Below are 13,919 nucleotides of genomic sequence, written 5' to 3'. Positions count from 1 at the left end.
TAAAAGGCCAGGTAGTAGGTTGCCATGGAGACTGGTCATTTGTGTGTTACTTACAGCTCACGGCACAGCGGTCTTTGGGCGCATAACAAGCCACTAGCAAGTCAATCAGATTAATAATGTTTTATCAACCATTCTGTCACAGGATGATGCACAGTGCAGGCTCTCAGCTTCGTGCATCGTAAAGAAGACAGGTTCGATGCCCCTCACGTCCATGTTGATTCTTTTGGGGAAGATTTGATTGTCTTATTTGTTTGGGTGACTTTTTGCATACAGTATTACAGTTGTTTCCAGGTGGTGGTGCCTCAGAAAACCAGCTTTAACGTTTAGATGTAACCATATCCATGCTCATTCTAAAGGGCCATAGGTGTATATAGCAGCGCCGACATATCCAGTACAATGTAAACAGTGTCTATTATTACAAAATATTTTTACATGGACGTAATCTCAATACTTTTTTTCTCTTTTACCTTTCAACAACAAGTAAAGGCCTTTTGCAAGGGAGACAGAGAGCCATAGAATACACTTCAGATCAGGAAATAGATGAACCCTTAACACATATCAATGCTTTTGGAGATTGATCTATTTCTAAATTAAATAAAATGAAAAAATTAAATAAAATGAAAAAAATACTTTTTTTTTCTCTGCGATTTTAAATAAATCAGCTTGATCCACTTTAATATTAATAATTTTACCCAATCCTTTTTGTACATTGAGAGTCAAGAAAGTAAATATTTTTTCCCTGTTGGTTTGTGTTTGATAAAGGTAGACGTGTTGAATACATTAGGAAGTGTTAAACATGTTTGTCTTGTGAAGTAAATGTAAATTCTATGAGTCAATGGGAATGTCAATATGAATGCTCACTGTGTTTTAAAGTTATAAGGAAACGAAGGAGAGGGAGGGAAGGTCAGATAGACTGGAGGAGATTTTTGAGTTATATAAGAGTGACCAAAGCAGAAGAGAAGAAAAAAGATTTAACAAACGAAAAGAAGTATTCAAGCAGTTACATTTTAAGTAGCACTTATTATCCAACTTCTTGTACTTCATCTTTTTTTGAAAGGTATCTTTTGTAAATGTCCAGGCTTTGGATCTCATGTATATTGCTGTGAGGATTTACTGGTCACTTTAAAATAGAAAACGTAACGAAAAAAGATTGAACCTCCGTGTGAAAGTAAATCTACCAGAGCCTGATGGAATTGCACTACCCTCATACTGGTTGATATAGTCTATTTTGTATAAAATACATGCAAATAATATCTTTAAAGAGTAAGGGCAGATCATGTTTCACTGGTACATATGGCTATGGCTTTCATTGGTCTGTTTTGTTTGTATTTCAGTTATGTAATTGTAATCCAATGTAAAAACAAACAACAAATATAAGGATGTTTGTTAAAAAAAAATAGTTTGTTTTACTTCTGTATTACACCTCTTCTGTAGTCAATGTCGATATTTTCACCTATTTGATTAAATGTTGAATTAAGTTATCTGTGTTGTTCTTGGACATTCGATTTGACATCGTGTTGGTAACAACTTGGATGTTTTTGTCATCACTGGTTGAAAGTGTCGATTCAGAAGAACTGATTTCTCTTTAGTTCAAACATCTGACACAATAAAGTTTCCCGTTTTTCAATGCTCACCTCCAGTGGTTTTATTTATTCTCTCAGATTTCAGTTGTTGAAAATAACATGAAAATATGGAGGATTATGTTCTAAACGTTAAAAATTGAAAATCTAAATAGTTATACTTATTGACATACTGAGCATTTTAAAATCTCTGCCATAGTACAGTGGCTTGCAAAAGTATTCATACCCCTTGAACGTTTCAACATTTTGTCACATTACACGCCACAAACATAAATATATTTTATTGGAATTTTATGTGAAAGACCAACACAATTGTGAAGTACAAAGAAAATTATACATGATTTTACTTTTTTTTCACAAATAACAAACTGAAAAGTGCAGTGTGCAAAATTATTCAGCCCCCTTTTCTCTGAGTGCAACCAATTGCCTTCAGAAGTTGCCTGATGACTGCTGAATGATTGAATGTTGACCAAATGACTAAATAGAGTCCACCTGTGTGTAATCTAATCTCAGTACAAATACAGCTGTTCTGTGACGGCCTCAGAGGTTTGTTAAGAGAATATTGGGGAGCAAACGGGACCATGAAGTCCAAGGAACACACCAGACAGGTCAGAGATAAAGTTGTGGAGAAGTTTAAAGCAGGGTTAGGCTATAAAAAGATTTCCCAAGCTTTGAACATGTCACGGAGCACTGTTTAATCCATTATCCGGAAATGGAAAGGTTATGCCACAAATGCAAACCTACCAAGACATGGCCGTCCACCTAAACTTACAGGCCGAACAAGGAGAGCACTGACAAGAGATGCAGCCAAGAGGCCCATGGTGACTCTGGACGAACTGCAGAGATCCACAGCTCAGGTGGGGGAATCTGTCCACAAGACAACTATTGGGCGTGCACTCCACAAATCTGGCCTTTATGGAAGAGTGGCAATAAGAAAGCCATTGTTAAAAGAAAACCATAAGAAGTCCCGTTTGCAGTTTGCCAGAAACCATGTGGGGGACACAGCAAACATGTGGAAGAAGGTGCTCTGGTCAGATGAGACCAAAATTTAACTTTTTGGCCTAAATGCAAAACGTTATGTGTGGCGGAAACCTAACACTGCACGTCACCCTGAACACACCATCCCCACTGTCAAACATGGTGGTGGTAGCATGATGCTCTGGGGGTGCTTCTCTTCAGCAGGGACAGGGAAGTTGGTCAGAGTTGACGGGACGATGGATGGAGCCAAATACAGGGCAATCTTGAAAACCTGTTGGAGTCTGCAAAAGACTTGAGACTGGGGCGGAGGTTCACCTTCCAGCAGGACAATGACCCTAAACATAAAGCCAGGGCTACAATGGAATGGTTTAAAACAAAACATATTCATGTGTTAGAATGGCCCAGTCAAAGTCCAGACCTAAATGCCATCGAGGAATCTGTGGCAAGATCTGAAAACCGCCGTTCACAAACGCTCTCCATCTAATCTGACTGACCTTGAGCTGTTTTGTAAAGAAGAATGGGCAAAAATGTCAGTCTCTAGATGTGCAAAGCTGGTAGAGACATACCCCAAAAGACTTGCAGCTGTAATTGCAGCAAAGGACGGTTCCACAAAGTATTGACTCAGGGGGGCTGAATAATTTTGCACACTGCACTTTTCAGTTTTTTATTTGTGAAAAAGATTTAAACATGTACAATTTTCTTTATACTTCACAATTGTGTGACACTTTGTATTGGTCTTTCACATAACATTCCAATAAAATATTTGTTTGTGTCTGTTTGTAATGTGACAATATGTGGAAACGTTCAAGGGGTATGAATACTTTTGCAAGCCACTGTATGTCAGTGTCAAAATATAGAATTTCATCAGTTTCTCAAACTCATAGAATAGTACTGTATGTCCTAAAGAATATTTCACAATACTCTGATTAAAGACTTAGTGCAGAAAAACACGTAAAAAATATATAATTTATTAAAACAACATAGATAGCATGCCTAATGCTGTCTTTGTTGTTTTAATAAATTATATATTTATATATGCCAAATGACTAAAAAGGTTCATAGTATGCCATGAAAATGTCAGTACATTTGTGTCATAAAAAAAGTTATGTCAAAAGTCATATAATAAAAAAGATGTCATTAAAAAGACTTAGCCTAGTCATATAGTACACCATGAACATTTCACAATGAAGTCTGTTAAAGTCTAACTGAGTGAAATGAGCCGGAAGTAAGTGGCCGTCACGATAAGAGCTGTGCGAATTCTCTAAATATGAGAATATACTTGTACTGCAGCCTCAGCCCGCATTCTTTTATTTTACTTCAGTTACAGATGCTGAAACCCGAGATTTGATTTAAAAAAAAAACTGGACAAGCTTCAATAACAAACTAAATGTTTGATTAATAAATCTGTGTAATATATAGTCTCTGCTTGCATTCCTCTGATTTCATGTGTTTTTATGTTCCATCTTTAATCCTTGATGTTGTTTAAATGTAATTTGCCAATCTGAACACCCATATACCGTCTTCTTTGTTTAGCTTTTTTTACGTCTCCATGCTTCCACTGGTAACTGTGTATGAATTGTGGGTAATTCCCTTGGGAAAAGTCTGCATCTAATGCTTGCTTATAGAAGGGGTTCATAAAGGGCCCAACATGTCTGCCACAGAGCCCTCAAACACTCAAACACTTGACAGTGGGACAGAACTAAACCCTTACGGACTTTGCGGGAGTGAGCCTCAAAGTCTGTGAAGGTGGCAATTGGATTGGGCCTAAACTCGGTGATTGTCTTTTCCTAACTCCTCATTAATTCTCCTTCCCATCTTTCCTTGACCCTGTGACGTTTTCGGCAGAGGTCAAGCGAAAGTGGTTAGGAATAGACGGTAGGAAGTAATTTCTGGACTATTCAACCGCAACCATAGTATAGCATTTAAAAAAATTATAAAATACTCTTGGCAGTTCATGTAGAAGTAAAATGTTAAATATTTTTCTTTTGTGGCCCTCAAAAGCAAATAAAGCACAGTTCACCATAATCAAGACAGTTTACCTTTCGTCAGTGGCGTGAAGTTGGACTACATGGCACACATTTACTTTGTAGCTGCTAGTTAATCCGTTTACTGCTGTAAATCCATAGAAATAGATTTTGGTTAAAAATGTCACTGTTGTAGATGCTGGTGTGACTTATTCAACACTACAGTCACGTTACAATACAACAGAAACCCTGCAATATGTGTGAATACAGCCAAATATATATATATATTATATTATTATTATTTTATTTGTAATCATTATATAGATATGTTATACACTTAATTAAAGAAAAAAAACATAAAAAAACCCAGCTGCAGCTGTTGAACATTAATCTTTATTCTGCACAATTTTGTCAATTCACCAAAAGATCTGAAATAATATTTAAGGCTGTAGATAGACTTAAAATGGTACATAAATCTGGACAAAGACACAATTAAGAAATTAAGTTAGTATGCTAAAAATACAAAATATAAAATGTCATAATTAAAAAGCATTATACCTTATCAAATGATGTGTATCTATTTACAATGACAATAAACACCTAAAAATGAATACAGTTCAAGATTGAGTCTTTAAGAAACTCTCATAAATAAGAAGTTCAGATATGAACAAAGTAGTCTCATTTCACATTTAAGTTTTTTTTTTTTACCCTCCCATTTTTTTTTCCTGTTGAAATGCTAAAACAGTCTTTCAATAGTCTGTCCTCAGAATAAAATAACAACCAAAAGCTTTGATGCAGATGTTCACTAAGTGGTTTAAGGAAAAGGTTCAGCTTCGATTAATGAAATGAAGACTTGCATTGGAGTCCCAAAGCAGACCAGCATGCATATACTGTACATATGAGCAATTTTGAAACATTTAGGTTTTCTCTTTTTCTTCAAATGCCTGAGCTTCTCTGAAAACCCAATCTGCATTTCATTTACTTATACATCAGCTTCCTAAATGTAAATGTGAGATAATTACATCATTAGCCTTATCATTAGCCTTATCCCTTGTGTTGGGTCATGACGTACATGGCAAATTATATTGTATTTTTAGTTTCTTTAGGCTCACTACATGCTGTTGAAGATTAAAATAATCTACAACAAAGCAACTAATTGATCATACTTTAACCATCATACATATTCAATCATATGTATTTCTGAAACGAAGTTTAAAAAACATCGATAGTTTGGTTCACGAGTGCTCGGTGATGTGAAGAATACAACATCCTGAAATGGTGCAAACATGACTTTCAACACCATATAAGATACTGGATCTAATTATTTTCAACAATTGAAAAAATATCAAAGCTAGCTGAGCAGTGCGAGGCCTCACAGCTGTCTTTGTTATAACCAGCAGGAATCAGTCGTTACTCCAATGCTGCATTTTAAATCACTGATCTGCTTGTGGAGCTTGTTTGAAATGGTTCACATTTTCAGTGAGGGATCTGACGGGAGAGGCACAAATGGTTCAAGATAAACCCAATGATGACCTTTTGGCAAACTGTTTTCGAGGCGACCTCATCCTGTGATGATCTGCCCCGGGACTCCTGCTGCTGAACTCCAGCTCTGTAACATTAGCCAGGTTGAGTCTTTTCCTGGGGAATTACCAGACCGCCACAGCAAGCGCTCACGAACACAGTTACAGCCGTACAACCAAAACCTAATCATTTAAACCGGCTTCAAAAGCTCCTGTCCCTTAATGGTAATAGCAACAGTGAGGACGTGAACTAGCAAGTCCAAAGTCAAAGGCCACTTGCTTTTTAACCTGTTCCCTGTCATCATCTCCACACAAATCTTGTCTAGTTCTGGCTGATAAAAAAGAGGATATTCTAAAGCAATGGCAGTGCAGTCTTTTCTTCTTTTTTTCCAGTGCAATTCATGGGTCTCTCCATCGATCCTGCCACGTCTCCATTCCATAATGGTTCTGCTCGGTCCAGTTTAATTTTCCAGTCTAGTCAAGACATGAGAGGCCTCATCGACAACGGTCCAGTCCTTAATAATATACAATCTAATAGTTGGTTCAGTTTTGTGCTGTCAAATCCATAGTCCAGTTTGGTCAACTCCAGCCCAGTATCATCAAATCTTTTTGGCCCTGAACTACAAAAAATCCACATAGTTCTCTGGTATCAATCCTGTTCGGCCGTCCAGAGTCCCTTCCAGCCAACCAGGCTCCCTGGAGGAATGAACTGGAGAGAGAGAGATAGAAACATTGATTTTGTTTAAACATGTCATGACGAATGAAGAACATATCCATAAATATGTGGGACAAACACATGTACACGAGCACTTGCGTAGATAGTGTGAGAAAGAAAAGTTGGAGGAATGGGGGTTCGGAGACAGACGGCAATAACTGAAAACAGGGCAGTCAACATTGTCACATGTTCCTCATTATCTGAGTTTTTCACATCATATTGAGCGGACATCTCTGGCAGCAACATCAACAGCTGCTAAATAAGTGAGCATGAATTATGTGCCTGCATTTTAGCTTTGTTTTGGTCACCACCTTCTGAGGGGAATATCTGTCTCTTTAGCGGCTAAATAAATGCACTAGAGTAGGGGTATCAGGGGCCATCCCGGCCCGATGGATGCCTGTTAAAATTACAGATTTTTTAAATTTTATTTTAATTTTAAAAAGCGACAAGCTTTTGCCAACATTACGGATAGTGATGGATCGGATTGCCGATCGTTCAGCAGATTTGGATAGCCAAAAGAAGCATAAAGTCAAGTCATTTGTAGCATTTTCACTTGCAATCGATGAGCACTGACATTACTAAAGATGTTGCTCAACTGGCCATAGTCATTCGTGCCGTTGATGAGATTTTGGCGGTCACCGAGGAGTGCCTTGAGTTGATACCCATTACAGACACCACTACAGCCAATTACATTTTTAATGCTCTCGTAGAAGCGCTAGACCGGGTCGGAGTGGACTGGACCCGTGCTGTCAGTGGGCTACAGATGGCGCAACATCAATGATCGGGAGAAAAACAGGCGTTGTGACGAAATTCAGGGAGAAAGTACAAGCTGCAAATGAAGGACAAAGTTTTTGGACATTTCACTGTATTTTGCACCAGGGGACATTGTGTTGCAAGTCGTTAAAAATGGATCACGTCATGAAAGTGGTTGTCCAAACAGCTTGTGACGTGTTTGACGTCAAACGTGTTGTCTGAGTTTTGAGTCTTTATGTTTCTAGTTTATTGTAGAAAGACCTTAAAATAGGGTTTATTATCCAAAAACCTTCACCAATGATTTAAACAGAGAAATATTGTCGTTATTATGCTATGATTTTCCTGGTCTGGCCCACTTGAGATCAATATGGGCAGTATGTGGCCCCTTAACTAAAATTAGTTTGACACCCCTGCACTAGACTAGAGCATACGGTGGGTTTCTGTCGACAGAGTGGGAAGCAGGAAGAGAGGCTGTTAACACATGGGAGGTGCAAGTTGTAAATATCAGCAAGTTGTCGCTGAAGTTGAGCTTAAAAAAGGAAATCTGACCGCAAACCTGATTTTGATTTGATGATACATGTCCTGACAAATAGTGCAGAGCCTGAAATGAATGAACTACAATAACGCTGTAATTTTGGGGAAATTACACATTAAAGCTAATTGTGTTTCGCTGTGGCGTGCAGGATATTGTAATGTTCTGGTTAAAGATTGACTAAATAAGGAGACCTCTGGCAAGATATGCCTAAAACACAGGAAGTCGAAGGGAACATTGATGCAGAAATAAATTGTGTGCTCACCACATTTTGTCCTCACAGGGTATATTGAGTTGGAGAGTGTCTCTGTTCCACAACAGTCACATCAAAGAAATACACCGAATGTTCACAAGGATTATTCAATATGTTTTGGATTTTAATGGATCTGCTTGATTTTAACAAGTGTAAAAAAAAAACGCTTCTTTTGAAATAATTTTGTGCATCAAAATATAAATCAAAACTGTGGTATGATTCTGTATAAAAACTAAGATTAACAAATTGTATTTTAAAAGTATTCTTATGGCAGCTAAAAATGTCTTCTGAGGTGGTATGAGATCTGTCGGAACAGCCGTGTGAGCTATGTGAGACATGAGCAGACCGGGGTGTTGAGACATGAGCAGACAAGATAGCTAACTCTATTTAGGCTCTGGGGGTCCGAGAGACCTTGTGTCAACTGGCATGACCAAAAGAGTTCCCCTGCCTACTATTCCTGAGGGGGGGTGTCCGTTTTCTTTCATCCGTAAATCTGGTTTTCATTTTCATCTGGTTTTCAAAATAAATCTGTGAGGAGATAAATGTGATTTATAGTTTTGGGCTTGAGGTCAGAGAGGCTGAAATTAGACTAGAGAGAACCATGACACTGTCTCTATCAACATTCCTATGCAGATGGGAAAGAAGAAACATAGAAAAGAAAGGAAGACATTAAAAAGGTAGAAATTATATTTTTCAATAATGTCCTGTGTCCTTTGTGTGTGTGCATGTAGGGCTACTTCCATTTGTATATATGTATGCATTTAAAATCAATTCATTGCACATAACTGCATCCGTAACACTCCATTCTACTTACCAGCTTCTAATATTCCCTGAAGCAGTGTGCAATAAGAGCAAGTGCACATCCAAGCTTATTTTAAAGCCAGGTGGTGGATAAAAATACACTTACAGTAACAAGTGAAAAAAATATGTTATGCTAAAGATTCAGGCTCCCAATAATTATTTGCTATACTATATAATACTAAAAAGCTTCTTTGTGCAACTCCAGTGCGTTTTCTTCTGTCCTCCAACACGAATACACACTTTACTAAATGGAAAACATCTGTAATTCTCCTTCTTTAAAGGAACCTTTTAATTTCATTGTTAAAATGGTAGTCAAAGGAAATGAAATTCCAGTTACAATTTGTGAGGTAAAATCCTTTAAATGGATTAACTCTCAATCTGATTTTCCTATTGACGGTATAGCCTTTTTTCAAACACCAACCCACATTCTTTTCTTTTCTTTCTGCATTCAAGTCCGGGGCCTGACTCACCATTTTCGAAGATGGTCCCAGCGATGAAGGATAGCTCAGAGTTATGCTCTGCCTTGCAGGCATACAGTGCTCGAGCCTTCCTGCCTGCAACACTGGAGACATTCAAAGAGTGAGAGTGAGACAGTCGGTTCTGGGCGGATTCAGGGGAAAACACAGACAGCTTTCAGTTTGAAACAACATACTATTCTAGCAATGTGTACTGATATGGCCAAAATGAAGCATGTAGTATGCAATTATGGAAACAAAAGCAAAATCGACAGTATGAAAAAAATATTCAGATGTCCTACTAATTTAGAAAAAAATCTCCACAATGCATTGCCAAAGCATCAGTGGCTAAATACGGCAAGTTTAAAAAATATAATTAAATAAATGCCTGCTGTTTATCACAAATTCAACTGAATCAACTGTTTAGATATTTTTTTAAGAAAATGTAAGCAAATTGATAATTGATTGATCATTTTCACACCGCTTTGCTGCTGAGAAAGAGTTTCCCGGGACAGAGACAGTTTTTTAAATGCTTCACTGTGATGAGTGACAGGCTGTGATTAAATCATTACACAACCGATGTGGACCAACCTGACAGGGGAGGAGTCACTGGAGGCGGAGGATGTCGGCTGCGGACTTGATGGGGCTGAGAACATCGGCCAGGAGGGAGAGCGTGGTGAGGTGGGGCTGGGAGACATTGCGCTGGAGGACACATACACCCAAACCATGCATTTTTTTAGAGCATTGGAAATATAAAAAAAAAAATTATCTGCTGCGACCAGTGTGACAGTCTCAAATTGAACGGGTATTTTTTCTTACCTGGTTGGTATGCTGCCACGACTCTTTGGATTCAGCCTGGAAACACAGGATAAAATAAAAACCAAGATGAAGTTTCCATCCAAATGAACGAGACATAAGGTTAAGTACTAAATGGTTCCCGACTTGTAAAAACAAAAGAAAGCTATTTTAACTAACCTGATATAAATGTAGACATGTTTGAAGAGTGATTATGTTACTGAGGGGTTTTCCCTTTTCACTGAGGTCTACTTGCGTTAGCTTTCCACCACGCAAGGCAAAACTGACAAGTCCGTGAAGAAGATCTCCCAGCTTGCTTGGAAAATAATAAGTAAAAATGAAACCCAAATAATTTTAGCTGCAAGGAGAAACTGACCCCTTAATTGCATAGTTGATAGTTGATAGTAGGACTCTTTCCAAGCTGAGGGAATAGTGTGCATCTACAGCAACCTAATCTAATTTCCAAATTGTCAGATGACATGATGGTGTGAAATATAGTTCATCCTTCCATCTAAAGCTGCGTGCCTTCATCAATCCAGATGCCATTCCATCCAATCTCATGCTGAAAGATGCCAACGCATGCACGCGCACACGCACGCGCACACGCACACGCACACGCACACGCACACGCTTCAAGGTTTCTCTCTCTGAAATGACACTTAGGTTGCTATCCATCAAAGGCTGCCCTTAAGGATGAATGATGGTCTAGACTAGGGGTGTCAAACTCATTTTAGTGAAGGGGCCACATGCTGCCCATTTTGATCTCAAGTGTGCCGGACCAGTGAAATCATAGCATACTAACGCATACATAATGACAATATTTCTTTAGGTTTTTGGATGAAAAACCCTATTTTAAGGTCTTTCTACAATTAACTAGAACCATAAAGACCAAAAATTCAGACATCAGCCCACTGTTTACCTGCATGGGCTCTCCTCTGCAGATTCCCTCGCAGTTGGGCAATATGTGTAGTAATGTCAAATATCAAATTAATTGTGACTGTGGTTCAATGGTTTGCATTTGTGCCTTTCAATCAGAGGATCAGTGGTTCAAGTCCAAGCTCTGATTCTTTTTTTCCCTTCTTTCTATTTTAAGAATTAGCCCGCAGGCCTGACTGCACTCCCTGGCGGGCCAGATCCGGCCCGCAGGCCGTATGTTTGACACCCCTGGTCTAGACTCTAGAGCAGTGGTTCTTAACCTTATTGGAGGTACTGAACCCTGCAAGCTTCATCAGTGCAAAATATAAATAATAATAAAATATAATATAATATAATATAATATAATATAGGTATATATTTTGTTAGTGCACAAAATGAACCATGCATCAGTTGCACACAAAATCACTGTGTTCAAATAACAAAATCAACAAAACATGAATTTCACACAAAAACATAACTCAATGAATATTTACTGCAAATCAATGTGACGAAAAGAAGAAAAATTGTGTGTTGCGGCCCAACATTGCTAGTCTGATACTGTGTGTGTCTTGACCCCTGCCGAACCCCTGAGAGTGACTCACCGAACCCCTGGGGTTCGATCGAACCCAGGTTAAGAACCACTGCTCTAGAGTGAGGGAGAAGGTGAAAGACAGAAGGAGAGGCTTGTTGAAGACAAGGAGTGAGGCAATAGAGACGCGGAATAAAAAGGAACAAAGCAGAGAAAATGTATTCATAGATCAAATTCCGTGAAGGCAAGACTGGGTTTTGCAACAAGCTTTTAGATAATTGTCCTTGTTTGAGTATTTTTTTTAGATATTACAGAAGAACAAACATACATAAAGGCCTCCAGAGTCATGAGGGAAACAGAACACCAGGCTGTTGTGCCTCATAGGAACTGAAATAATACTGAAAAAGCCGTAAAAGGCTAAATTATGAGCAACATCTTGCTTAATGCCCAGTACATATGTTGATGCAGCCACTTGCCTGATTAGAATTACTTATAATGGGAGACAGTTACAATTTCCGATAACAATTCTTGTCTACGGGCATCCTCGTTCATGTTCTGAACAACAATTTGGCTCCTTTGTCACTACTTCTTGAGTCTTTTTCTACTGATTCGTTCACCAGCAAGATCTTAGAAGTGAAATGAACAGTCTATTGAGTTTAAAATACACTCGGCACTCTTAGAATCTCCCTATAATCACTGACATTTTGTTTCAAGAATTGAGTTAAATGCTGCTGTTGAAGCTAATTGTGCTGACAGTGAAGTGTAATCACACTGGGGTTTATGCAAGAGAAGAGTGCAGCCACGTGACCTACATCACATGTGCATTATATTGTCTTAATGCATACATTGCTGTTGGGAAATTACTTTTGTCAAAGTTTGGATGTTGCTGCAGGCTTTGAAACCAAAAGAAGAATCTGAAGGAGTCAGGTGACATAGGGTGGTAAATATCAGTGACTCCTTTCACATAATACAGTACATGGTAATTCACCCATTGTTAATGTAAACATATTGATTAGGGCATGTTTAAGGTATAGCATTTGAAAAAAAAAAAAACAGAACTACTTTGCAACAAAGGTAGAACATTACTCTATTCTTGTCAAATCACTCCCTATACCTTTTTTCCGCAGCACATATGCGAGTCAGGGCATTAGTGTGTTTTTCTCTCTTATCCACCACTGATGCACATAACACGTGGAGTGTTGTTGCCATAGTGACGCTACTACATCCTAAAGCCAGATTTGGGATGATCACAGTGAGTCGCTTCAGTAATAAACACATAGTCCACTTCAATGACCAGTTGGGGTTAAGTGTCTCGCACAAGGACACATCGACATGAACTAGCGGAGGCCATCCTCTGATTGAAAGGCGATCCTGCTCCACCACTGAGCCACATGTCTAAATATTATATCTATATATAATTTGTGTCTGTAACCATAGAAGTAGGCTTGTCGCTTTGATGTTACATGTGTAACGCTGTCTCCAGAGTTTACAATGCAGCAATCAGTTCATACAGTGTAATGACCAGGTACCAGAACCGTGTGTATCCACAGTGAAGTCAGCTAAGTCCGTCGTTTTTTTGATTCTGGAAGCCCTCCAACAATGTAATGTTCATGTTGGAGAATTTCAAACCCCTAAAGATTTATTTTAAAATGCAAATTTGTAACGTTGACAGTCTTTCCAAGAGTCGCAAAATGCTCGAGGAGCAAAGTAACAGAGCATCTGTGTGATACTTTGGAAAGCTTCAAAACAGCCACTGAGTGGACAGGGTGGTGAAACAGTTTTGCTGTTTCCAAGGTCAAGAATGAACTTCCCACCTTAAATCCATCACTCAGTCTATATCCGTCACTTGATGACATGTGATGCCACTGCTGAGTTCATATTATCTGCAGGAGTGCATTGTTGGCATCAGCAGATGGACTCCTTGCAGCACATGCATTTATCACGTCTACTCTTTGTGTCATTGAACGCGTCGTAGCATTACTTTTGGGGTGGCTGTAGCTCAGGGGGATGAGTGGTCGTCCATTAACCTCCCCATAGTTTACATGTTGAAGTGTCCCTGTGCAAGACACTGAACCCATAGCTGCTCCCCGGGCGCCTCACAGGGCAGCCCACTGCTCCTTAACCAAGGA

At 38.8% G+C, this 13,919-nt stretch overlaps 1 protein-coding gene across 1 annotated transcript in view; it reads right to left on the bottom strand.

Annotated features, from left to right (window-relative positions):
- Nucleotides 1–4,896: 4,896 nt before the first annotated feature.
- The window catches only part of LOC306733095 (rho GTPase-activating protein 26-like), a gene marked incomplete at its 5' end in the record, with an annotated part of 87,658 nt that continues 78,635 nt past the window's right edge, over nt 4,897–13,919 (bottom strand). The window contains 4 exons of the mRNA XM_079214287.1: nt 4,897–6,751; nt 9,567–9,658; nt 10,143–10,253; nt 10,371–10,406. Of these exons, the coding sequence (XP_079070413.1) occupies nt 6,663–6,751; nt 9,567–9,658; nt 10,143–10,253; nt 10,371–10,406 (328 nt within the window). The 3' untranslated portion in view covers nt 4,897–6,662. The remainder of the gene's footprint in view (nt 6,752–9,566; nt 9,659–10,142; nt 10,254–10,370; nt 10,407–13,919) is intronic.

The sequence above is a fragment of the Taurulus bubalis genome (genome assembly GCF_910589615.1).
Source record: "Taurulus bubalis genome assembly, chromosome: 2".
Classification (NCBI taxonomy): Eukaryota; Metazoa; Chordata; class Actinopteri; order Perciformes; family Cottidae; genus Taurulus; species Taurulus bubalis.
Note: the sequence above shows the minus strand (reverse complement) of the source record. Positions and strands in the feature narration are given on the sequence as shown.